Source organism: Podarcis muralis, chromosome 11, assembly GCF_964188315.1.
Source record: "Podarcis muralis chromosome 11, rPodMur119.hap1.1, whole genome shotgun sequence".
NCBI classification, from domain to species: domain Eukaryota; kingdom Metazoa; phylum Chordata; class Lepidosauria; order Squamata; family Lacertidae; genus Podarcis; species Podarcis muralis.
In genome coordinates, this window is record NC_135665.1 from 66,168,823 (window position 1) to 66,191,832 (window position 23,010).

A 23,010-nucleotide genomic window follows, 5' to 3' on the forward strand; every position below is an offset into this window, starting at 1 on the left:
AATGAACACTGGACCATGTTAAGGTGTAAGACCCATCAATAAATAGTATTATTTACAATGGATGCAATAAGCACATAGTTTAACCATGGTTTGTTCAACAAGCCACATTTTGTCTCACAGTCGAGCAGAGAAGCCAGGACTTCTTTCCAGAGCTGCCTTTGTTTCCCAGCTGCCCTTGCCTCCAGACTCTGTTGCTTAGCACAAGCCCAGCGTGGGATGGGCAAACCATAGTCGGTTAAGACACTTGGTTTCAGACATACAGTGGTGCCTCGCAAGACGAAAAGAATCCGTTCCGCGATTCTCTTCGTCTAGCGGTTTTTTCGTCTTGCGAAGCAACCCTATTAGCGGCTAAGCGGATTAGCGCTATTAGCGGTTTAGCGGCTAAAAGGATTAGCGGCTAAGCTGCTGAAAGGCTATTAGTGGCTTAGCGGCTTAGAAAAAGGGGGGGGGAAGCGGGGGGGAAAACGCAAGACTAGCAAGACGTTTCGTCTTGCGAAGCAAGCCCATAGGGAAAATCGTCTTGCGAAGCAACTCAGAAACGGAAAACCCTTTCGTCTAGCGGGTTTTCCGTCTTGCGAGGCATTCGTCTTGCGGGGCACCACTGTAACATAAAACCATAGTTAAAACATGGTTCACGAGCCCTTTACAAACCACAGCACCACATCTTGGTTTGTTACCAGAAACTAAACCACGGTTATTGTGGTGGGCTGGGTTTGGACATTCAGAGAAGCCGCACTTTGGCTAGGCAAGCCATGGTTTAGTGTTAGGTGTGTTTCATACGCACAACCACGTCATCCCACAACCACCACATCCCCAGCAGTGTATAAGAGCAGGTGAGGAGTTGAGACCAGCCTAAAGCAGAGCTGATGTTCATCCTCCCTGACTTGAGCCAGCGGGGCTGAAGCTGGCTGAGTTGAGAGATATTTAATGTTATGTTATTAAGTAAAAGAGAGAGAGACGATCTCCCTGGCTGCCCACCTGCATCTTGCTCTGGGCTATACCTGTGGAGTAGGAAGAAAGATGCTGGAGCCGGGAGGGAGGGAATCTCGCTCTTTGCTGCCCTTGTCCAGTGCCTGCCTGTTCCTGGGCAGCGTGACTCATGCCAGGGGGCCACCTGTTCCCTCGGCGCTCACACAGTAATGAGACCGGCTCCCTTAATAAGGCACGACACACACCAGCTTCAGCTGCTTGAATCCTGAGAGGCTTTTTTAAGCAGCCAGCTCTGCGTGCTCCCTCCTCCTCCTCCTCCTCCTCCTCCTCCTCCTCCTCCTCCTCATCCCGGGGAAAGGGAGAGTTTGCCTTCTGCCGCAGGGTCACAGCCCAGTTTCCTACGCCAACTGGGACGAGGAGGAGGGGAGGGAGGCCTGGGGCTCCCACCTGACCCCGTCCTGACCTGCACTCTCGTTCTAGGGCAGGGGAGAAGTCTCCAAAGCCCCAGCCTCAACAGGGGCATTCGCTTGTGTGTGATCTTGGGGCTCTGTGACGTTAAGCTCTCTAATGGCTGCTGATTGAAACGGAGGTCCTTAATTTGCCCCAGGGGGCGAGAGGGCTGTGGTGTCATCTGACCAGAGGCTGAAACCCATTTGCAAAATTTATCCAAAGTACATTGGCAGGAAAGCAGTGAAAGCGTTTCAGTTGTGGGGGGAAACACATCAGGTTATAATGATTGCAAGCGGAAATAAAGTGTGAATATAGGATTAAAGCATTGGGTGAGGTGGCTGTTAAATGCAATAATTGTGGCCAAAATAGCAACAATTATTAAATTATTATTATTCTACTAAACTCTACTTTGAAATTTGTCCAAGCAAGTCCAATGCTCTCATGGGCTCAGGTAAAGGTGACCAGAAATCAGCTTCCCTTTTTCTTGGGGGGCAAGGAACACTCTCTCTCCCAGGGTCTTATCCGAGAGCTCTGAGCCCCGAAAAGTATCCTCCTCCTTCCCCTTATGGTCCATGGGGACACAGTTTGGCCCCCGCCTCATTGCCATGGCAACCCCTTGTCTGTCTCCCCCTCCGTTCGGAATCCAGCAGCTCTGCCCTCCTTTGCAGCGGGAGGCAGGCAGGCTGTTGGTGAGCCGCCCTTCACACCCAGGGCTTTTACTCTGTGGCTCTGGAGGCCTCGACTTCAGAAGCCTCAGGCTCTCGCAAACACTCTGAAAACAAGAGCAAACCCACATTGTCGCTTAGGGAGGCAGAATCAGAGACTAGGATGAAACACTATTCAAGGCTGATTGCAAATGGTTCGCAGATTATACGAAGAACTATCATAAGCAGGTTAAATTGCTAGCAGGTTTGGAGTAAATTCAATAGTAAAAGTTACATTGAGAATAAGATGAGGGAAAGAAGGTATGGTTTGATTGTAATATTCAGCAGTAATTGTTATATGGAGGAAACCATGGAAGGGTGGAAGGGAAGCCAATGTTTAATGTAGGGAAATATATATGAAGTTTTTGTGGGCAGGCATCTCTCAGGGGTGCAATAAGCAGAGGCCAGGGATGAACTATTAGGGGTCCCTTTTGTTGCTGCAACGCACTGTCTCTGCAGATGGGCTCCTGTCTCTGTCCCCACCCTGCCTGGAATATAATGGAAAGGCAGAACAAGTGTACTTAAAATGATAATCGCTGGGAAAGAACTGAGCACATCTGTTGAGAGAGACACTCCAAAGCAGCTTGAAAAGGTGCTTGTTTTTAATGGCAGTCGTTGGCCCAGAGCCCAGAAACCAGCAATGCCTACAGGTAGCTAAGGAATCTCTCTTGCCAAAGGCTCTGGCAGGAGGGCTGAGTGGATTTTGGTGTGTTTGTAGCATGAAAGGGAGCAGAGAGAGGCAGCGTCTCCTCTCTGCTGCCTTCTTGATGGGCTTCCACCCATTGCTGTTGGATCTGGGGGTGCCTTCCCCTTTCTGTCCCCTCTCGATTTTCCCGTGAATGTGTGTAGTCCTGAGTTGGGACCTAAGTCTTGTGTTTGCCACACAGGTTGGCGCCAAGAGAGTCTTGCTGGCTTGGCAGGTCTGGACTGTCCTCAACTCCGCAGTTGCTGGGGGACAGAGAGACGTGGCCTCGCGGATGGTCTTTCGCTTGCTGCGTCCTTTGCCAGGCTGGGCTTTCTGATGCGAGTCAGATGTTGTTAGAAGTGGTGGAACTTTTGGAGACACTAGGCGCTGCTGCAGAGTTGCTTGCTCCTAGTTCCTAGCACCAGCCTAGTGCCAACAGGCAGACGCACCCTCCTAGCCATTGATCTAGAACTCTGTGTCCGAATGGAGGCAGTGGGCATGGATGCTCTTGATGCTTCTCACTTCCCTTCCTTCCTCCTGCCCACAGCTGGATCCAGAAGCCAGCGACTCTCTCAAGGAGCTGCAGGTGAAGCTGAACAACGTGCTGGATGAGCTCAGTGCTGTGTTTGGTAACAGGTGGGTGCCAGCAGCCCAGGGGTTGCGGAGGGAGATGGCCTGCCTTCTGTGTCTGCTTCACGAGATGGAAAAAGAGGCCTGGAGTTTGCTCCTTTCCCTTTTGTTAATCCTCAAATCCTCACGCACGAAAGCAACTGAAGAACCGAGAAACGTTTACGCACTTCTCGCCTGGCTCAAAGTGAAATAGTCTCTGAACTGTGAAATCCGCCGCGAGTTCATATTCTTGGGGTCCTATCTGTGCCAGATTTTGCTTGCCGGCTCATTGATCGAGTGCAATTTCTCTCTTAACATTCAGAGGGCGATATGGCGACTTTAGCAAGCGGCAGCTGCATTAAGGGAGAGAAAGTGCTCTCTCTCTCTGGTGCCGCTCTGCTATCAGCACACAAGCGCTTAGTCAGGGCTGGGAGATAAGGGTGAGCTCTCCTCAATATTGACAAGGCAAAGTCAGGCTCCTCCTCTGGAATACAGAATTGAAACTGATCACAAGTTCTAGGGGCCCAGCCAAAAATTTTAAGGGTAGGGTAAATCCCTTGCTTGGATTTGGGACACACAAGCCCATCTCTTAGGTCCTGAACTGTTTCCTTCTAGTAGTGAATGCCTATCTCCTCCTCTGGCAACCAAATATGGGAGGCATTTTAAACTCTGGGGACTTTCCTTTTCCGCCTCCGCTGCTTCTCCTGCATTCCCTTGCTCTGCCAGCACAGTGGGAAGGAGAGATAGAGGCATCCTGGCCTGGCCTGGCTTCCGTCCAAGGATAACCACGTATCCTTCCTATGTCCCTCCTTCTGAGAAGTGCGGGGGGGGGGGGGGAAGAGGGGAGAGCTTGAATTTCTGGGAGCATAAATCCCCCGACCTGTGAGGTGGGCCAGGCTCATGTTAGGGGGCTGCTGAGCGCTGTGCTTTGGGGGCTCGCCCTGTTTTCCTTCGTGCACAGGCAGACTTTGCCCACAAGCAGGTGGCATCAGCCTGCAAGGGAGGGAGGTGCCCGTAAGTGCCGCGCCCAGAGTGATTTTGTCCCTTCTGGCCTCTAGTTTCCAGGCACGGATCGACGATTGCGTCAAGCAGATGTCGGACATCCTCTGCCAGGTGAAAGGGCCGGGGAACGCCCCTCCCAATGTGGTGGCCCAAGACGCAGACAACGTCCTCCGGCCCTTGATGGACTTCCTGGATGGAAAGTAAGGGCGCCAGGCGGATCCGCACCAGGCCTCTTGGGGGCCGTCTATGAAGAGCAACCTCTGCTTGAGCCCAGGGCTGGGAAATGGAGGGGGCTGCTTCTGCGGAAAAATCCCCCATGCTTTCTGGGTTTCCCTGCCAGTCCCAGCTGAGGCAGAAGGACTTTTAAAGTGGCCCAGAGTGAATTGCAAAAGCTCCCCTAAGAGCTGGAAGCAGCAGTAGCAGTTGGCCTGGCCAGACCTTGAGGCATGGCCACAGCTGCTGGTCACGTCCAGCCAAGGGAGTCGGCTGGAGAAGACCAAACACAGGCTGGATAGACCTTTGGTTCTGGACAAAGCCAGGGAAAAGTCAGGGGTCCTTTTGTCCTGCTGAGGTCCTCTTGCTTGAACCTAACGCTTTGCTCTCCCCCTGCAGCCTGACGCTCTTTGCGGACGTCTGTGAGAAGACGGTGCTGAAGCGGGTGCTGAAGGATCTCTGGAGGGTGGTCATGAACACCCTGGAGAAGATCATTGTGCTGCCTCCCCTCTCGGACAACACGGTAATCCTCTCCCCCTCTCCTTCCGCCCCAAGGAGGTCAAGCGAAGAGGCAGCAACTGCCCAAGTCACAACTCAAAAGAGCCTCCTGGCCAAGTGGGGGATTGAGCCCTGTTCTCTCCCAGGTCCTGCTCTGACTCGAACCACTAGGTAATGCTGCATCTCTTGCCTTTTGCCAATCTTGGCTGCTCTCGTTGGTCTTTGCAGTTGTCCCCTTCTTTCACCCCCCCCAACAGCCCCCAGGTGAACAGAGAACAGAGGTGGCACATTTTTAAGTGTAAGCAAAGAGATGAATGGCTGGGGGGGGGGGAAGGAGGGGGTCTGAACCAGCCCAGGGGCATTTGGACCAGATGGGAAAGAAGGAGCAGGTCTGAGCGTGAGGAGAGGGGGCTCCAGAAGGAGCCGCGTTCAGGCACAGCCAGGGAGGTGGGACCTTCCTCCCCCCGGTGCTTCCTCCTCCAGCCCCTTCCCACCTGGGCTGCCATGCAGAGGGGCAGCAGAAGAGCCGGTGAGCCAGCTTGGAGGCTGGGCTTCCTTTAAGGCTGCGAGCGATCAGCGCTCCTGCTGCTGCTGCTGCTGCGTGGGCTTGTGTGGGTTGCCGAAACAGAAGGAGAAGCACTGCCTGCCTGCCTTTGTACGTTTATCGCATGCCCCGCCGCGAAGAGGTTTAAGCGGAGCTGTGAAAATGGCTGGGTCAGGCTGTCTGTGGGGCAAGCCCAGCGCAGGCGGCAACCAGCCTTTTCAGAAAGAAAGAAGGAAGAGAGACGAAACGGGAGGGGAGGCGGGTCAAGCGGGGGGGGGGGGCTGGCTGCAGAAACCCTTTGAAGCTCCCAGGAAGGGAAGGGAAGTGGCCCACCAGCCTCTTCTCTGCACAAAGCCCGCCCCCCACTCCGCGGAACAGAATGGACCCAGAGAGAAGCGGGTCCCAATTGCCATGGGCAATGGCAGCAAGTCCCACATTGTGTTCCTCCAAGGAGCCACCCGTTGCCTTCTTGAGTGCAGTGCCAAGGAAAGCCCCCACCCGCTGCTGCAGGGGCTGGAGAGTTGCATGGGGCAGCCAAGAGACCTTTCGTTGTGCCCCCATCCTTTGAAATCTTTCCTCTCTCTTGCCTGGCGTGGGGAGGGCGATCTTTGCCCAGCCTTGTAGCAGCCATTAACAGGAACAAAAAGGAACCTTTTGCAAAGCCCGTTTTCAGCAGCCCTGTGTCCACGCTGTGCCTGCCAGGGAAAGCTTTAAGGATGATAAGGGAAAGGTGCTGCAGCCTGGCCAGAGACCTGTTCCCTCTGGAGAGCAGGGGAGCCTGGCTTGGGAGGGCCTGGTGCTTCTTGCCGCAGTCCCAGGAGCAGCCAGGAGCCCCGAGGCAGAAGAGGGGACGCCATGCAGCTGCAGTCGTCAGGAGACGGCTCAGCCAATCAACTCTGGTGCTGTGGAAACGGAGGGATGTCTCCATGCCTGGAGGCCAGAAGCCCATCAGACTCTGGGTCAGGGGCCATGGCTGCTAGCTTCCTAGAGCCCTGGGAAGCACAAAGGAGGAGGGCCTGCGCGAGCGGTTTGGTGCAGGGATACCAGAGGAGGTAAAAAACACCAGAGGGATCCATTCTAGCTCTTTATTAGAAGAACAGGCCAATGTACAACACCGACTGCAGAGCCAGACTCAGCACAGACCCTGAAGAGGCAAGCGGTCACCACGCCTTGTCGGCACCCGGGAAAGCATTTAGGCATCACATCTTATACAAAAACAAACTATGCAATCTGGCCCCAGGAGCCCAGTTAACTTGCCCCCAGCTTGGAGGCCCCTTCCCAGCTCTCCTCCATCTCTAAGGCCATCTCTAAGAAGCCTCGCTTCTCCCCACCAGCGGAACCAAAACTCAGGCTTCCGAACATAAGCGGAACATAAGCATTATGTTCAGGCAGCTGAACATAAGTGAGCTCATTCTGGCAGCAAATGACAATCAGCCCCAGGGTTATCCTGACTCCCAAGGTGGCATTTGCAGGCCTTCCGGAACATGGTCACCGTTTTGGTTCCACACAGGGTTCCCTCGTGCCTCTGCCAGGCGAGATATTTTTGTTTCTGCAAGAGCTGGATTCCCAGCTGGCTCTTTGCTGTTCCCGTTGGATTCTAGGCTGAGGCTGGAGTGTGCATATTCCCTCTTATGCGCCTGGCCACAGGGTGCGGGGAGGGAGGGGTTCATGGCGCAAAGGGGCCTGGAAATGCTAAAGCAGAATGCTGTCGACTGGCCCTTTCCCCACGAGTGCAGCAGATGGGTGTGGAAAGGAGGGTTCTTTGCCTGGGTCTCCTCTTGGTGCTGGAGGAAGAGCCTCGCTTCCCCAGGGACCTCAAGGGGCCACCATGACCAAGCCAGCACAATGTCCCGAAGGCTGGCTAGTGGCAAGGGCTTCGGAGCCGAGGGATGATGGTGAGCAGACCAGGGCAGCTTCTACTGGCTTGGAAGTGAAGTTTTCCTCTCTTTTTGTTTCTGCTGGAAGCTTTGTGCAGAAAATACCCCCCAAGTCTGACCATACCAGCCTTGTATCCCATGCTTCCCGCTGAGCCCTGGGTCTTCCTTAGGAGTGAGGGGCTTTAGTGGAAGGAGGAGTATGCAGAGAGCCTCTCAGCCAGGGGGGAGGACCCTCTAGCAGGGGTGTCCAAACTTTTTAAAAGAGGGCCAGATTTGATGAGGTGAGCATGCGCGAGGGCCCATCAAGGTAAAATAAACTGAATTAGGCCCCTGAAACAGACTTTGGACTCTCTGCCTTCTTCCTGGACTCTTACCAGCACTTCTTCAGACCTGCCTTGGACGTTTCTGCCTGTCTTTGAACCCTGATGATGCCTCTGAAGGGCAGAGGAGGTTGTGTGCGTAGAAGTGCTCCTGCAGCGCAACCATAATATTTGCACTCGTTCCCCTGCCCACGTTGACCTCTGGCCCAGCCCCCTCCTGGGAGGTCACCTAGGTGGGAAAGTGGCCCTGTCTCTAAGCTGGCTGCGTCCACTCCTGTGTATCTTGGAGATTGCCAAGATGGCCGTTTGACGGCTAAGCCGAGATAAGTGGGGCTTCCACCCGCAAGCGCCTCTCCTTCCGTTGACAAGCCAGCATGTTCCTCTCAACGCAAAGCCTTTGAGGCCTCCTGATCCCTCTTCCCTACTGTACTGGTGTGACCCACGAAGGCTGCCCACCTTGTTTCCCCCCTGAAGCAGCCCTAGCGGGCAGGCGCTTGCAAGAGGGTCTCCTGCCTGGGCCAGGGTCCCGCTGGCTGCCTCTGCCTGCTCAGAATCCGGGGTGTAACCTTCTGCTCCTCCTGTCTTGTCTTTCCTCTCTCGCTCGTCACGCCCGCAGGGGACCCCGCTGATTTTCAGCGCCGCTAAAGAACTGGGACACTTGTCGAAGCTGAAGGTATGGGGGGGTGTAACCGCTAGCGCATGGCCCTCCGCCCCCGCCTGCTCTGCCTGTGACTGTGGCTGTCTTGCTTGTGCGTCCCACAGAATGCCCTTGTGTCCCCTTGTGCGTCTTGTCACTGTTGTCGTAACCATGGCCAGTGCCTGAGTCCCTGCCCAGGCGTAAGCTGGATTTTGCCTTGGCTCTTGGCGCATGGTGCTTGACCGCAGGCCGTTACATCGTCTCTCCGCCCGCCATCCCTGCAAGAATGAAGCCCTCGTAGCATGAGACTCTTCTCCCCCCCCCAAATTTTTTTTTATTTAATTTTCCAAATTTATAACAAACTTAAAAAGAAAAACATTACAATCTGAAAAACAAACAGAAAGAAAAGCAAACAAGCATACATTTATCCTAACTGAAAAATTCCCAATTTTGTTATCCTTGTTAGATGACTTCCTCGAATTTCCCTAGCTGAGTTTCCATATAAGTCATTCTAGCAGTTTTCCAATACCACTTTCAAATAAGATTAACTTAATCAATTAACATCTTTCTTTCCATATTAAGCCTGAGACTCTCAATCTCAGGGTTGTGGGTTTGAACCCCACCTTGGGCAAAAGATTCCTGCGTTTCAGGGGGTTGGACTAGATGGCCCCGGGGTCCCTTCCAGAAGACCTTTGTGCAGAGTTTTCTTCCTTGCAGCTGGTGTGTGTGTGTTGTCCCCTCCGTCTTCTCTCCCAGAGGAGCTTGCATAGGTCTCCAGAGACAGGCCTGTGGCCGCATTCCCACTCCTCCCTCTGCTCCGCTGGTCTTTCTGCCGCGTGTCTCTTCATAGGCTTCTCACAGCAAAGGTCCCCTTCCACTGGATCCCTGACCCACCCCTGCGCTTGCCTTCCCTTTTGTATCCTTACCGTTTAAGGACGCACGCCCCCCGAAACAGCCCTAATCTCGCCATCTACTGTTTCAGGATCACATGGTCAAGGAGGAAACGCGGAGTCTCACCCCAAAGCAGTGTGCGGTGCTGGAACTGGCTCTAGACACCATTAAGGTTAGTGACACACACACACCCCCGCCTCGGATCCTCAAACACAAACAATGGTGATTCCCGCATTGCAGGGGGTTGGACTAGATGACCCCGGAGACCCCTTCCACCTCCTCAGTTCTGTGATTCTATGAATTCCAAGGAGAGCAGGAAGCTCAGCAGTTGTTGCTCACCCACCCAGGGGGTGGGGATGTTGGCTAGCGCCAGAACCTCTGGGGCAGAGGGTGGGTCTAAATCAGGTCCCCAGGTAAGACATTTTACCTATTAAAAAGGGCAGCAGCAGAACATATAAAGTTCAGTGGCTTCAGATGTGTCCCAAAACAGCCTGAGACTAGATTCTATAAGTAAATTCTGTGTCCAAGGCAGCTGTCTACCAGCTCCACCTGGTACACAAGCTGAGACCCTCCCTGCCTGTGGACTGTCTGGCCAGAGTGGTACATGCTCTGGTTATCTCCCGCTTGGACTACTGCAATGCGCTCTACGTGGGGCTACCTTGGAAGGTGACCCGGAAACTGCAACTAATCCAGAATGCGGCAGCTAGACTGGTGACTGGGAGTGGCTGCCGAGACCACATAACACTGGTCTAGAAAGACCTACATTGGCTCCCAGTACATTTCCGAGCACAATTCAAAGTGTTGGTGCTGACCTTGAAAGCCCTAAACAGCCTTGGCCCAGTAGACCTGAAGAAGCGTCTCCACCCCCATTGTTCTGCCCGGACGCTGAGGTCCAGCACCGAGGGCCTTCTGGCGGTTCCCTCCCTGCGAGAAGCCAAGTTACAGGGAACCAGGCAGAGGGCCTTCTCGGTGGTGGCGCCCACCCTGTGGAATGCCCTCCCATCAGATGTCAAAGAGATAAATATCTGACTTTTAAAAGACATCTGAAGGCAAGCCTGTTTAGGGAAGTTTTTAATGTTTGATTCTATTTTTAATATTCCGTTGGGAGCCACCCAGAGTGGCTGGGGAAACCCATCCAGATGGGCAGGGTGTAATTATTATTATTATTATTATTATTATTATTATTAGAGATTGAAGGCCAATTTAAGAGCAATAATTGTTTAGTCCACAAGGGAGATGGCCGTAAGACAGACTGTGCTAAGCTTTCCTCTAGCCGAGAGAGAAGCTCTTCCTCCTTCCATCTTCTGGACCACTCAGTTCCAGAGTCTCCTTCGTGGGCTTGGGGGAGAGGCAGTTGGGGGTCCCCACCCCCTGTGGCCGAAGGAGCAGGGCAGGCGGGTCCCTGGCTGCTTCTTCCTTCTGCCTCTGAGATGTATGGCCCAAAAGGGGAGGAAGGAGCCTAGTTTTTGGTGAGAAGGGCCTTGCCCAGAGGCAGTGAGGCCTCCTTCCTTGTAAATCCCACAAGGACTGCAGGAGAAAATGTCCGTAGCGTTGATGGGCTAGGAAGGGCCCGTTTAATTCAGGAAAGGGAAAAACGGGGGTTCCAGCCTCCAGTTGTGTGTTTGTTTTTTAGTATTTTTTTATTAGCATTTGGGAAAAGGGATACGAAGATTATTATCCAATTTCTCTTTTTTTTATCAAAACTGAAATGTTAATCTAAGTAAAGTCCCAAACCCTGAAGAGAAGAAAGACAAAAACAAATAGAGAGAGAGCTCGAGAGAAGGGAGAAGAAGGGAAGAGAAAGAGGAAATAATGAAAGAGAGACAAAGGGAGGAGAAGGGGGGGGGGAGTTACAGTTAAGAGAACAAGGAACTTCCGATTCTTTGTCTGTCAGCTATATATAAATGTTATTCAACTCATCTCCTCTGATGTGACACCCAACAAAACTACTTTCTGTAAACCAAAGATGTCATGAAGTCATGCTCCTTAATTCATGTTGTGACGCTGCCAGGTGGGTCCCCTTAGAGTGTTCTGGGACTACAGGGGACCCCCCCCCCAAGCCCCCAGCCATCACGCTCCCCCCCAACTGCCTCTTTTCCACAGCAATATTTCCACGCCGGGGGAAGCGGCCTGAAGAAGACCTTTCTGGAGAAGAGCTCGGACCTGCAGTCTCTGCGCTATGCGCTGTCCCTCTACACGCAAACCACTGACACACTCATCAAGACCTTCGTGCAGACGCAGACGGCGCAAGGTGAGGATCCTGCGCAAGACTCTTTCAGGCGGGGGAGGGGGAGGCAGTGGAGGCGCCATGGGGCAGGACTGGGGGGGCCTCCGTCAGTTGCCTCTTTGCGCCCTTCCTCAAAAGTGCATGCGCTCACCAGAGCAGGCCGTGCACAGCCATGTTCTGGGGACAGTCCGGGGAGTGAGCTCAGCTGAACCCTGGAAAAGCAGAGAGGGAATGCATGCCCACCTTGTCTTCCCTGTTGATGCCCCAGGGGGTAGTTTTGGGTGGTCCCTGCCTGCTGCTCCGTCCCGGCAGAGCCAGCCGTGTGACCCCTGGAGCTGATTCCCAGGCCCTTGAGCGCTTCTGGTCTGGGGTCAGCCCGAGTGCATAAGCAACCCAAGAGCCCTTTCTTTGGACAGCGAACTGTCCAAAAGGGGCCCCTCAATCCAAAGTGTGAGGGGGGAGATGGACCCCCTTTGGAGCGTGTGGGGCCTCTGCTGGGGGTAAGAAAGGTGCCTTGGGCCACTCCTGCGCCAGGGGTCCTTTGATGCTCTCCGTTCTCCTGACGGCGCATGCCTGGCCTCCTTCAGCTCAGCTCTGCAGTTGCCTTTGCCTCTGGCTCCTGCCTGGGGAGGCCGAGGGGAGGGGCTGCTGCTGCTTTGACTTGGGGCTGAGTGAAAGGGTGAGAGAGCCAGCCTGGCCTGGCCTGGCCCAAAGTGGAACGGGTCACCAGCCCAGGGGTGTAGCTAGCTGCTTCGGCACCCAGAGCCATGGGCCAATCTGCGCACGGAGGCAGCATGGCGACCGAGCTGCCCACAGAGTCCGCCTGGTGGGTGCAAGCCCCACGCTGCCGTTTCGCGCAGCACTGGGCCCCAAGCCACCGCATCACTCCTGGGAGAGACGTGTGGCTCGGGCGCGCTGCAGGCCCCACAGTAAGTGCTGCCCCTCTCAGTGTGCCATTTTGTCACCCCCTCGGGGATGACACCCAGGGTGGGCTTCACCCCCCCACCCCACCCCCCCTCCTGAGCCCCTGCACCAGCCCCCCAGGGCTTGCCTGGGAGTCCCAGCTGGGGGGCTCTGCTTTGTTCAGGGGCTGAGAAGTGAGCGTCATCTCATCCAGAGGACTCTGGGCCGGCCGGAGCAAGGCCAGGGTCCAGCTGTCCCTCCTCTGCAGCCAGAGCAAGGAGCCTTCCCCCTTCTGCAACTTGAGCCCCGAAGGCAGCCCGTTTTAGGGCTCCAGGGCCCCCCTCGATGCTCAGCCTCCCGTGGAGAGAAGCTCCCTTCCCTCCCCTCTGAGCCCATTCCCACGGCCAGCCCTGCCTTCTCCGCCCCGGTGGCTTTCTGCATTGTCATCTTGGCCGGGTGGTAACCAAACTCTTCTCTCTCTCCGTCCTGCCTGCTGCTTGCCCCAGTGCATGGTGGGAAAGGGATTAGGTTTACGGCTAATGAGGATGTCCGTCCTGATAAGGGTATGTTCCAGGCCAATGTTGCCATGACAACATTGGCCGGCTGCAAACCTGCTGTGCTTTGGAGCCCCCCACCCTCACCCCCCCTTGGCCTTTCTCTGCCCCCCTCTAGCACCCCCAGGCCTTTCCTCCCCTCCTGGATCACTCCCCTCGTAGCATCTTGTGGCGTGCGCCTTGCAATCTCCCTCCGGGGAGGGGTGTGTGTGCTCTCCCTGGGGAGTTTTGTCAGCCTGATGGCAGAAGTCTGCAGCTCTGGATGTTCGAACAGCCGTCGTGGTGAGAGAAATAGATGCTTCACACTTTGCACGGTGGAAGGCTCCTCTGAGCATGCACCGAGTGCACTGTGGAGCAGCCGACTGAGATGGTCTCAGTTCTGGACCCCAGGCGAACAGTGCGCCTCGTTTGACGCTGTGGTGGACAGTCCGATGAAGGCTTGGCTTTCGGCTGAAGCTCTTTCTGCAAATCTAAAGAGTCTGTATGGTTAAGATGGGTTCAAGCTCCCAGGAGCAGGCGGGGGCCGTGAAAGGCAGGGGGAGGTTGGAGCTTCTCTCTGCTCCTGAGGCTTCGCCACTGCTCTCCGCACATCCTCCTCCCACCTTACTCAGTTTCATAATCAGCAGGAGCCTTTAAAATGCCGCACTAGACCCAAAGCGCCAGGTGGAGGGTGTGCATTGGAAACCCTGCTTTGCGGAGACACAACTGCCACCCCAGAGGGCCTGTTTTAGCCACCTGGCAGCCCCCCACCCCCAAAACACACCCTCTGGCCCTGCCATGGCCTTCATGTTGTGTGTCTGAGAGGACAGTCTCCAGGAACCAAAGTGTTGAGCGTGTGGCAGCTCTGAGCCAGCGCCTCTGCCTGCTTTCGCAGTGCCCACCCACTGTCTCGACTGGGTCCCTTTGGTGCGAAAATGCCTTGAGAGAGACACACAAACCCCCGTCAGTGGTGGGAAGCGTTGCTGAGGAGCAGGAGGGAGAAGCCTCCAAGGGGGCTGTGGATCGGCAGCCAGTAGGTGCTCTTGACCGGGGAACAGCAGCCCCTCCAGGGGGCAAGAGGCAGCCAGGCCCCCCTGCCTAGAGCTGGGCTGACTGTGCTTTGGGCAGGAGGAAAGAGAGCAGGGATCCAGTCCAAAGAAGATAGCAGAGAACGAGGCTTCAAAACATAAAGGCAGGAGGGAGCTCTCCATTGGGGGAAGAGAGCAGAGGCGTGAGGGGGGGATTCTTTGGGCAACGGGATGCAGTCGTGTCGTCCCCCGACTTTAGGCACATGCCAATGCCGTCTGTGGCGCTCTTTCTCTTTCTCTGCCCCCCAGGCTCAGGAGTGGACGACCCCGTGGGCGAAGTGTCCATTCAGATCGACTTGTACACACACCCCGGCACCGGGGAGCACAAGGTCACGGTGAAAGGTAACCAAACACACACACACATGCTCCTCTGATGGTCTGGCAGCCAGGCCTGGTCTCTTGGCAACCCCGGAAATGTCAACGCAGCCGCTGTGCTGGAGAGTTGGCCATCCAGGCGGGCACGGAGTGAGTCTTTGAGCAGAACAGGCTGCCCGCCTTGCTCTCTCTCCCCCCCCCCCCCAATCGCCCCCAGAGGCTTGCAGGACTGTTACTCACCAGGGCGGGGACTCCCTTTTGGAGCAGCCTTTTGTGGGCGTGGCTCGGAAACTTGCCCAGCTGATGGGCGGTTGGGCTTCGTTGCAAGTGGAGAGGCCAGCTGCCCTTGGGGACAGGCTGAGCTGTCTCTAAAGTTGCACAGCCATATACTGGTCCACGAGCTTCCCAAATGGCAGAAAGAGCTTTTCCCTGGTCAGGACAGTGGTGTGGGGAAGATGCGTCTGTGGGAGGCCAGCCAGCGGCCGAGGAAGAAGCTTCAATGAGAGTGCGTGCTTTGAGCTGGGCAAGAGGGGCTGGGCTTCTGCCTTGGGCAGCCTCTCAGGTTGCTGCTTGTTGCGTATGGCGAGTCCAGACCCACTTTGCCCTCTCTGGCTTGGCCAGGGTGTGTGGAGCGGCTGAGCCGGCCCTCTCCCCCAGCCTCTTTCTCTCCTCCCGCAGTGGTGGCAGCCAACGACCTGAAGTGGCAGACCTCGGGCATGTTCCGCCCCTTCGTGGAGGTGACCATGATTGGGCCACACCAGAGCGACAAGAAGCGGAAATTCACCACCAAGTCGAAGAGCAACAACTGGGCCCCCAAGTACAACGAGACGTTCCACTTGTAAGTCCTGCCCTCTCCCTCCCGTCCTCTCCCCAACTGGGCCAAGAGACGGGCAAGCAGCCCCTCGGCCTGGAAATGCAGGATCAGGCCATGCAGAGGCAACCTTGCAGGAATCCCACAGCCCTTATCTCCCTCGCCTCTCGCCCTGCAAGCGCAGGGTGGCCTTCGCAATATGGGCACGGTGTTTCTTAGCCTTTACCAAAGCGATAAAACTGAATATGACGAGACGAAACAAGAGCCCTCCTGGCAGGAGGAAGATGCCAACTTCCCTGAGGACTTTTTCCACGGGGGGTGGGGGGCTCCTGGTCCCGGGACCCCGTCTCCCTGCCAGAGTTTTAACGGGGCGTCCCCTCGCTCTCTTGCAGCATCCTGGGGAATGAGGACGGGCCGGACGCCTACGAGCTGCAGGTGTGCGTGAAGGACTACTGCTTTGCCCGTGAGGACCGCGTGCTGGGCATTGCCGTGATGCAGCTCCGGGACGTGGCCGACAAGGGCAGCTGTGCCTGCTGGTGCCCGCTGGGGCGGAGGGTCCACATGGACGACACGGGGCTGACGGTCCTGAGGATCCTCTCGCAAAGGACCAACGATGAAGTGGCCAAGGAGTTCGTCAAGCTGAAGTCGGAGTCGCGCTCCACGGAGGAAGGGAGCTGAGCCCTCCTGCGCTTCCACCCTTCTTGGGTGACCGATGCCAACGTGTGCGGAAAGCGCAACCGCCCGCTCTCTTTGACCCGGGGAGGAGCCTCGCGTCTCGGTCGGCCCCTTTGCCGGCCGCAGGAGACCTGTCTGGACCCTCAGCAGAAGGCAGAGAGCCAGAGCGAGGGGGGGAGGTCTTGGACTTGGGGTGCCTGCCTCCGTCATGGCTGCTCCTCTGGGGTTGGCGCTGCGGAGCAAGAACGCTATTCTCTTGCGTGGGCAGGAAGACGAAGCCAAGGTGGGCCAGACACTCCTGGCCTGAGGGGGCTTGGGGGTTGTCCACGCTCTGCAGAGGAGATTTCAAGGAGGAAGGTGAGCAGCTGCTTGTTCCAGGCTGATTCCTTGGGAGTCCAACCTGTTGGTGAGCCTGAAGCCTTTGCTGGTTTTGGGTGGGCAGGAAAGCCCAAGGTCAGCTGTGTTTTGCCCGGAGCCTGGTTGAGCCTGGGTCCGAGTGGAAGCAGGAGGGGGCTGCAGGAGCGTCACTGTCCCCACCCCCCACCCCAGACAAGCACAACACTGACCAAAAATCCCCCCTTTGCCCACCTGAGCACCATCCTCTCTCTCAGGGCCGCCTTATCCTCCATCCTCTTCTGTTTCTGCGCCAAGTCTTTGTCCTGAGAGTCTCCCCCCCCCTTCTTCCCCCCCCCCCCAGTGTTGCTTTTGGGCCATGCAGGGAGGGAGAGGTTTTCCTGGTGCAACCATTGTGAACACACCCACCCACCAGAAACAACTTTGCACTAGGAACCGTGCAGGAAGAAGCCAAGCTGCCGACTGCCATGGCGGATGACCCGGCCCCCGCCCTCTGTGTGCTGTGGCCCTCAAAGAAACACCCAAGAGCCGCATGTTGAGGGGGGATTCTATTTGTATATTGGGGGGGTTGTTTTTCTATTTTTTTCCCTCTTGGCACTTGTACAGCTGTATAATAACAGACCTTGTATTTCTCAGACCTGCTTTTAGACGCCGTGTAGTTGTTGTCAATGGATGTAAGATAAAACCGCTCTTTGGATCACCACAATTATTACTGTCGCGGTTTTTAATCCCTGTTTAATGTGCCGCTGTGGCAGGAAGCGATCCGTGTAACCTTTAATAAAGGACCTTTTAGCAGCACCTCCTGCCTCCAGCCCCTCTTACTGGACTTCCCCTCTTGAAGGTGCAGGCCAGGCTCCAGCCGTTGCCTCTTCAGGCTCCCCCAGAGGCCTCGGGGCCTGGAGCAGCCTTCGTTGCAGAAGGGGTGGGCGTGGGGAGAGCCCCCCATGGAGGGTCTCCATCCCCAAGGTGAGACACTTCCCATCACAACCCCAAATGGAGGGTGATTCCAGAGCCCTTCACTGCTGGGCCACCCAGCACCAACTGGCTTCTGGCCTTGGGTCGTCTGCTGGATTTGACCCAAGGCCCATCTGGATCTCGTCCGGCCTCCTGATCCCCACGGCGGCCAACACGTCGTCTCCCAGCCGTCGCGTTCCCCATTGAAGCATCCTGCCATCTCCTGAGGGAGCTTAGCAACCATCTGCAGCCAAATTCCTCTATGCATGTGCCTGGTTTTCCCTTTTAATAGTAGTAATAATAATAATAATAATTTTATTATTTATATCCCGCCCTCCCCAGCCGAAGCCGGGCTCAGAGTGCCTAACAACAGTAAAATAATACAGCATTCTAAAATCAATTCATTCTAAAATCAGTTCAGATCCAATTCATGTCAACCATTGGGCTAGAGTTCTGTGAGGATTACGAAAGGAGGGGGTCAGGCTGTGCCTTGGCCAAAGGCCTGGTGGAACAGCTCTTTGGTGAGCTACCTGTGTGCCGTGTGAAGAAGTGTGCTGTCGCCTGGCAAGTCATTCCCTTGACACTTGTCCCCAGCTTCCTGGGACTGGGGAAGAATCCTGCCTCCTGGCGGTTCCTTGCTAGGTCAGAGTGTTGGCTTTCAGGCATCATCCAGGCGCCTTGTCTATGCAAGAGCTGCCAAGAGGCTTCCTTCGTGTCATGAAATTCTACTCGGTATTGATCCAGAGCAAATTCCAACATATAGTTAGCAGAGTGAAAACTTAAACACGTTGCAGGATTCCCAAAAAATAGACCAGAGGCAATTAATATTTCATCCAGCAGATCTTTACTGCTCCTGGAGGCAAATGAACAAAATGGTCACAAATGCAAAAAATTCAGGATTGGCCCTTTCGATAAGAAATCCAGTTGCAACAGACTTAAACTTACAATAATTTATAATAAGTCTAAACTATAACACTCAGCATACTATGTACAGAACACCAGAAGGAAGAGAGATAGAAAGAGAAAGTGAAACCCAGGCTCTTTCTGGCCTCTTATTATAGTCAGCATGACCTTGACAGAAGGGATAAGAGGACCAGTTTAAGCCAACTGTACTCAGCATCTCTGAAGGAAGAACATCAGGAACCTTCTGCCTGTTTCTTTCACGCAGAGAAGCTGCCACAACCCTCTTGAATTAAGTAGAATAGGAAAGATCTCTGCACATCAGATCAATACTTTCTGCACGAAGAAATGCAAACTGACGCTTCCTTCAGGGGGCCAGAAGATGCAGGCCCAACCCTGAGGGACAAGGGGTCGGTCTAGCTGAGCTTTAAAAAGAAAGAAGATCCTTGAGGACTTAGTCCTGTGACAAAGAAAGCAAAATCTGTATTTCTGGCACCAGTGGCAAAATAGGCAGTGCGTTTAGTGTGTCTTTAGTTTCTCTGAATGGGAGGCTTGAGAGGGGCAGTGGGAGCCCCATACCCAGGGGAGATTCAGCAGACACTGCCTGGGCAGACTGGATGTTCTCGCCTGCTGAGCAAGTCATGACTTTCGGAGGAAGCTCAAGACCATTTAAGGCGCTAGCATCTTCTATGAAAAGCAGGATTCTTGCATAGATGGACCACTTTTGGAGCATCTCTGACTGAGTTCAGGCTGAACCGCTTTATTATTTAAACAACACAAGAATGTGGTGCTTTAGAGAGTAACAGCCAAAGAAAGGCGAGAGAAGCCTTGCAGTGTGATTTCTGTCTGGAGGGAGAGTTGAAGGCCAGCACAAAGATGCCAGGGAACCTTTCTTGCCTTGACAGGCAGCTGTCCGGGAGCCACGTGGGTGGGTGGGCTTCGTTCTATTCCTGCCGGCTACACCGGAGAGCTGCCACTTGCCCACCTCTTCCCGTGGGAGCGCTGATCGACTTCTGCAGTGCTGCCTCCTCCCTGTTGCTTTGCAGTCAGGAAAGAAGCTAAGGAGGTGAAGTTTTCTCTTGGTGAGTGCCTGGATCTCTGGGGGGCTGAGCTGTGCAAGTGGCACAGAAAGGGGAAACATTCAACGCAGAGGACTCCTGCCTCCAACAGAAGATGGTCAGCTCTTCTCCACCTGTTTAGAAGCCAGACAGGAACAGACTGTTCTGAAACTGATGAGCTATTTCAGCCTCTTTCAAGACATCCAGATTTAGCATTTCCACTGCCTTTCTGTTGCAAAGGAGGCCACAGGATGAGATGCCTCCTCTGGGTCATTACTGGGACTCTGTCCTGGAAACTTAATTGCCTTGAACCATGAGTACTCAGAGCATCAGTTTGTGTAGACAGAGAAGCAACGTGGTTGAGCTCAGGCTCGTGGTTGCTTTGGAGCAAGGCTGGGTTTGGGGAAAGGCAAGAGAAGTTGGCTGGAGGTTTTCCAGAGACTTGGGAAGAAAAAGCTGCTGGTGGTGAAAGACTCCTGCCATCATGGCAGGGAAGGTTACAGGTCCTTGTCGCCCATGAAGGGGGAGCAGGGAAAAACTTAAACATGTAGCAGAGTTTCCAAAGGCAATTGTACTTCATCCAGCAGAGCTTTTACTGATACCGAAGGGAAATGAGCATAATGGTCACAAATCCAAAAGATTCAGGATTGGCACAGTCCAAAAAGATCCAGTTGCAGCACTTAAATAAAACTTACAAACTTGTAATAAGATGAAACCTTCACACTACAGCATACAGAACACCAGAACAGAGAAAAGAAAAATGAGTGAGAGCCAGGCTCCTCCTGGCCTGACTATAATAGCCAGTATGACCATGACAAAAAGGACAACAAAGCCAGTTTAAACCAGCTGTACTCAGCTTCCCAGAAGAAATATAACCTAAACAACAGAAACCTTCCTGTTTCTTTCACATAGAAACCTTCTAGAATCCTATTCAATTAATCAGAAGAGGAACGATCTCTGCACATTGGATCAATACTTTCTGTACTAAGAAATGCAGACTGACCATTCTTTCCCTCTCTGGTTTTGAAAGTGCACAGGTAGTAGAACAGGTGATGGGGGTGCAGCCATTCCCTCCAGGGACCATGTGCTGCTCTGGCACCTCTTAAGCCCTCTGCATTGCAAGGGGGGTGTGAGACGACCCTTGGGGTCCCTTCCAACTTTACAATTGTGCACAGAAATGCAGCTTTGCTCTCCTTCCACATTGCTTGCTGCGACTGAGCTGCACATGCCGCCTCTCATCTCGCCCACTCTCTGCAATATTTGCCCAGACCGGCTGCGAATTCTCCAAGTGCAAGCCAAATGCTGGCAGGGGGCTTTGGGGGGCTGAGCCTGCGTGTCACGGATCCCAGCTGGGGCTGCAAAAGGCTGGGAGCTGCTGCTGCTGCTGCCACCTCACTGCTGCCAGGGGGCACTGCAAAATGGCACTGGCCTCCTGTCTGTGTCGTTCTCAGGAGTTTCAGCTCCATCTTTGGTGCTGCTATTTCTCCTCCCCTCCCCACCCCCACCCCCCGCTTGGGGCCCTGTTCTTAGAGCACCAGGATTTCCCCACCAGCTCTTGCTTCTGCCTGACCTCTCAGTTCTCCAAAGTTTTGATGTGCTCACTTCCTCTCCGAAACGTGTGATCTGTTTCCCGCAAGTCCAATACAATGCAGTGGCAAAGAACCTACCCGTTTCTCAGTTCCCTCTCCAGATAACAACAGCCTGTCTGAAGCAGCTATTGGAGAGAAACAGATCCCTTTTTGTTGATTCCAGGCGGACAGACTCTGGGGCACTTGGCAGCAAGAGCAGAGGGCGAAACACGAATAACACTGGCTGTGCCCTCATAAGAACATAAGGAGCATTTGCTTACAGGGTCTAGAAGCGGCCATTACAGCAGCAAAATGAAGGCAGGGCTATAACTGCTGTCTAAGTTGCAAAAGGAAAAATTTAAGTTCGCAAATGGCGTCTGAGCTGCAGAGCTCAGGCATGCCTGTGCGGTCAGCTTGGAAGCGTGGCGAAGAAAGACAAAGTCATCTCACAGAGTTCTCTCTAGCAAATGTGACAGGAAAGCTCTGTGAGCCTCCGACTCTTCATGTTCCCATCTGCCCAAAGCATGACTTGTCGGTTTGACTGCAATAACGCCCCTACAGTATTCTGAAGCATCGCTGTGGAATTGGAGCAGAGCCCTCTCCTCCTCCGTGAAGTTGTCAAGCCCTCTTTTGAAGCCACCCAAGTTGTTGGCCATCCCTCCAGTGGGAGGGAGTTCCATAGTTTAACTCTGCAAAGAAGGACTTTCTTCAGACACTTCCACCTGCGCCTCCTATCCAGGCTTAAAGACGCTCATGACACCTGAATGCTTGCTGCTTTACCAGCCCTCTTCTCTGGACCTACCCAACGTTTCGTCCACTCGCTTTTGGCGGGGGACCCGATGAATGTGCTCTGGCGCTCGCCCCAGCTCAGCTCCTCTCACTTGCGCACCCAGCCGCCAAGAGGGGAGTGAGCTTTTCATGGGGCTGCAGCCGAGGGAGCTCTGTGGATTGCGCAGGAGCCCTGAGCAACAGCCCTGTGTTCAGTGGCAAGTCCAACGATCAAAGGCTTCTATTTGCTCAGTGCTGCTCAGTGCCATCTCCCGCCCTCAGGTGCAGGAAGTTGGCCAGGCCTCTCCGCTCTCTCTGCCCACCTGCAGCGGCCGCCTAGGTGCTCCTGAGCTGTGCTGCTGCCAGGATCACGGCAGGCGCTACTGGGGTCTACTGGGCAGGGTTGGGGGCATTTAACGGATTCTCGACAGGACTTCTGGCTGCACCCATTGGGGGCTGCATGCATGCCTGAGTTTCAAAGGAAGGGGAATGGTTATATGGTTGCAGCCGGGAATCGTCTTGTGCTTGCCCTGTTGGACGACTACGGAGGAAAACAGGAGTGCCTGCGAGTGGCTGGGTAAGTCTGGTCACTCTTTGGCCTCTGGAGGGGGAAGGGGCCTCAGTGCCCATTGACCTGTCTGTCCTGGCCACCAAATAATCCCCTGTTCTTCTCTCTCACCTGGAGCCTCCCCTAATGGTGTGGGGTCTCACACACCACGCTGGTTCAGGGGCTCATTCAGTTCCTCTTTACACATTGCAGGGTTCACTCCTGGGCTTGCAAACAGGTGCAGGGGCCGGTCCCCAGCACCCACTAAGCCTGGATTCCCTCCCTTTTCTCCCCCCACGACCATCGTTCACCTTCCATCCGTTGCAAAGACCCTCCTATTCCCAGGCCAGTGAGACTTGGCACCATTTTCCCCCAAATTTCTTCCTTTTCTTTATTGAACATGATGTTCACCTTCCATCTTTGCACTGAACAAGACAATAAAAAGGTTGAATTCATTTCAACAAAAATAGCAAAACGCTGGAACTGCACCAGCAGCAAATAAAAGCAGCAGAAGGAATCAGCCCGAAACCTGAGGTGCAATAAAGATGACTCCCACTAATGATAAAAATCAAGTGGCAGCATAAAACAGGGCTGTTTTATGGTTCAAGCCATGTGTAAAAAACCCTGATGGTTATACCTTGGCACCTGAAACTAAGCAGAGCGGGTGGCAGGTGAACTTTTTTGGTGAGGGTGTCACCACATAAAAGCCCCTGCGCTGGCTTGACACCTGCCGCTCCACTGTGGGCGGGGTTTGCAAAGAAAGGAGTCTGCTGCCAATGGGCTCAGCCCCCAGGAAGGTTCCTATGGGAGCAGCTGGTCTGTCCCATTACCAGGCCCCAAATCCCATCGGACTTGGATGGCCAAAGCCAGCTCTTTCCATTGTGCCTGGAAGCACAGCTCTCAGGCTGACGGAGCGTCATTCATGCGCTGCACCACAGCTCTGAGCTCC

At 54.5% G+C, this 23,010-nt stretch overlaps 2 protein-coding genes across 9 annotated transcripts in view; both read left to right on the forward strand.

Moving 5' to 3' along the window:
• Nucleotides 1-17,064, forward strand: part of UNC13B (unc-13 homolog B) — a 158,258-nt gene extending 141,194 nt beyond the window's left edge. For 7 of the 8 annotated variants that reach the window (XM_028748795.2, XM_077936599.1, XM_028748802.2 and 4 more), the window contains 9 exons: nt 3,317-3,405; nt 4,437-4,580; nt 4,993-5,116; nt 8,449-8,505; nt 9,452-9,532; nt 11,464-11,611; nt 14,361-14,453; nt 15,105-15,264; nt 15,630-17,064. In XM_028748795.2, the coding sequence (XP_028604628.2) occupies nt 3,317-3,405; nt 4,437-4,580; nt 4,993-5,116; nt 8,449-8,505; nt 9,452-9,532; nt 11,464-11,611; nt 14,361-14,453; nt 15,105-15,264; nt 15,630-15,915 (1,182 nt within the window). In that variant the 3' untranslated portion in view covers nt 15,916-17,064. The remainder of the gene's footprint in view (nt 1-3,316; nt 3,406-4,436; nt 4,581-4,992; nt 5,117-8,448; nt 8,506-9,451; nt 9,533-11,463; nt 11,612-14,360; nt 14,454-15,104; nt 15,265-15,629) is intronic. The other variant, XM_077936597.1, reaches the window with a different exon arrangement.
• A 4,756-nt stretch (nt 17,065-21,820) lies between these two features.
• The window catches only part of LOC114606451 (phospholipid-transporting ATPase ID-like), an 87,409-nt gene continuing 86,219 nt past the window's right edge, over nt 21,821-23,010 (forward strand). Inside the window, exon 1 of the mRNA XM_028748728.2 lies at nt 21,821-22,091. The gene's annotated coding sequence lies outside the window, so the exon portion shown is untranslated. The remainder of the gene's footprint in view (nt 22,092-23,010) is intronic.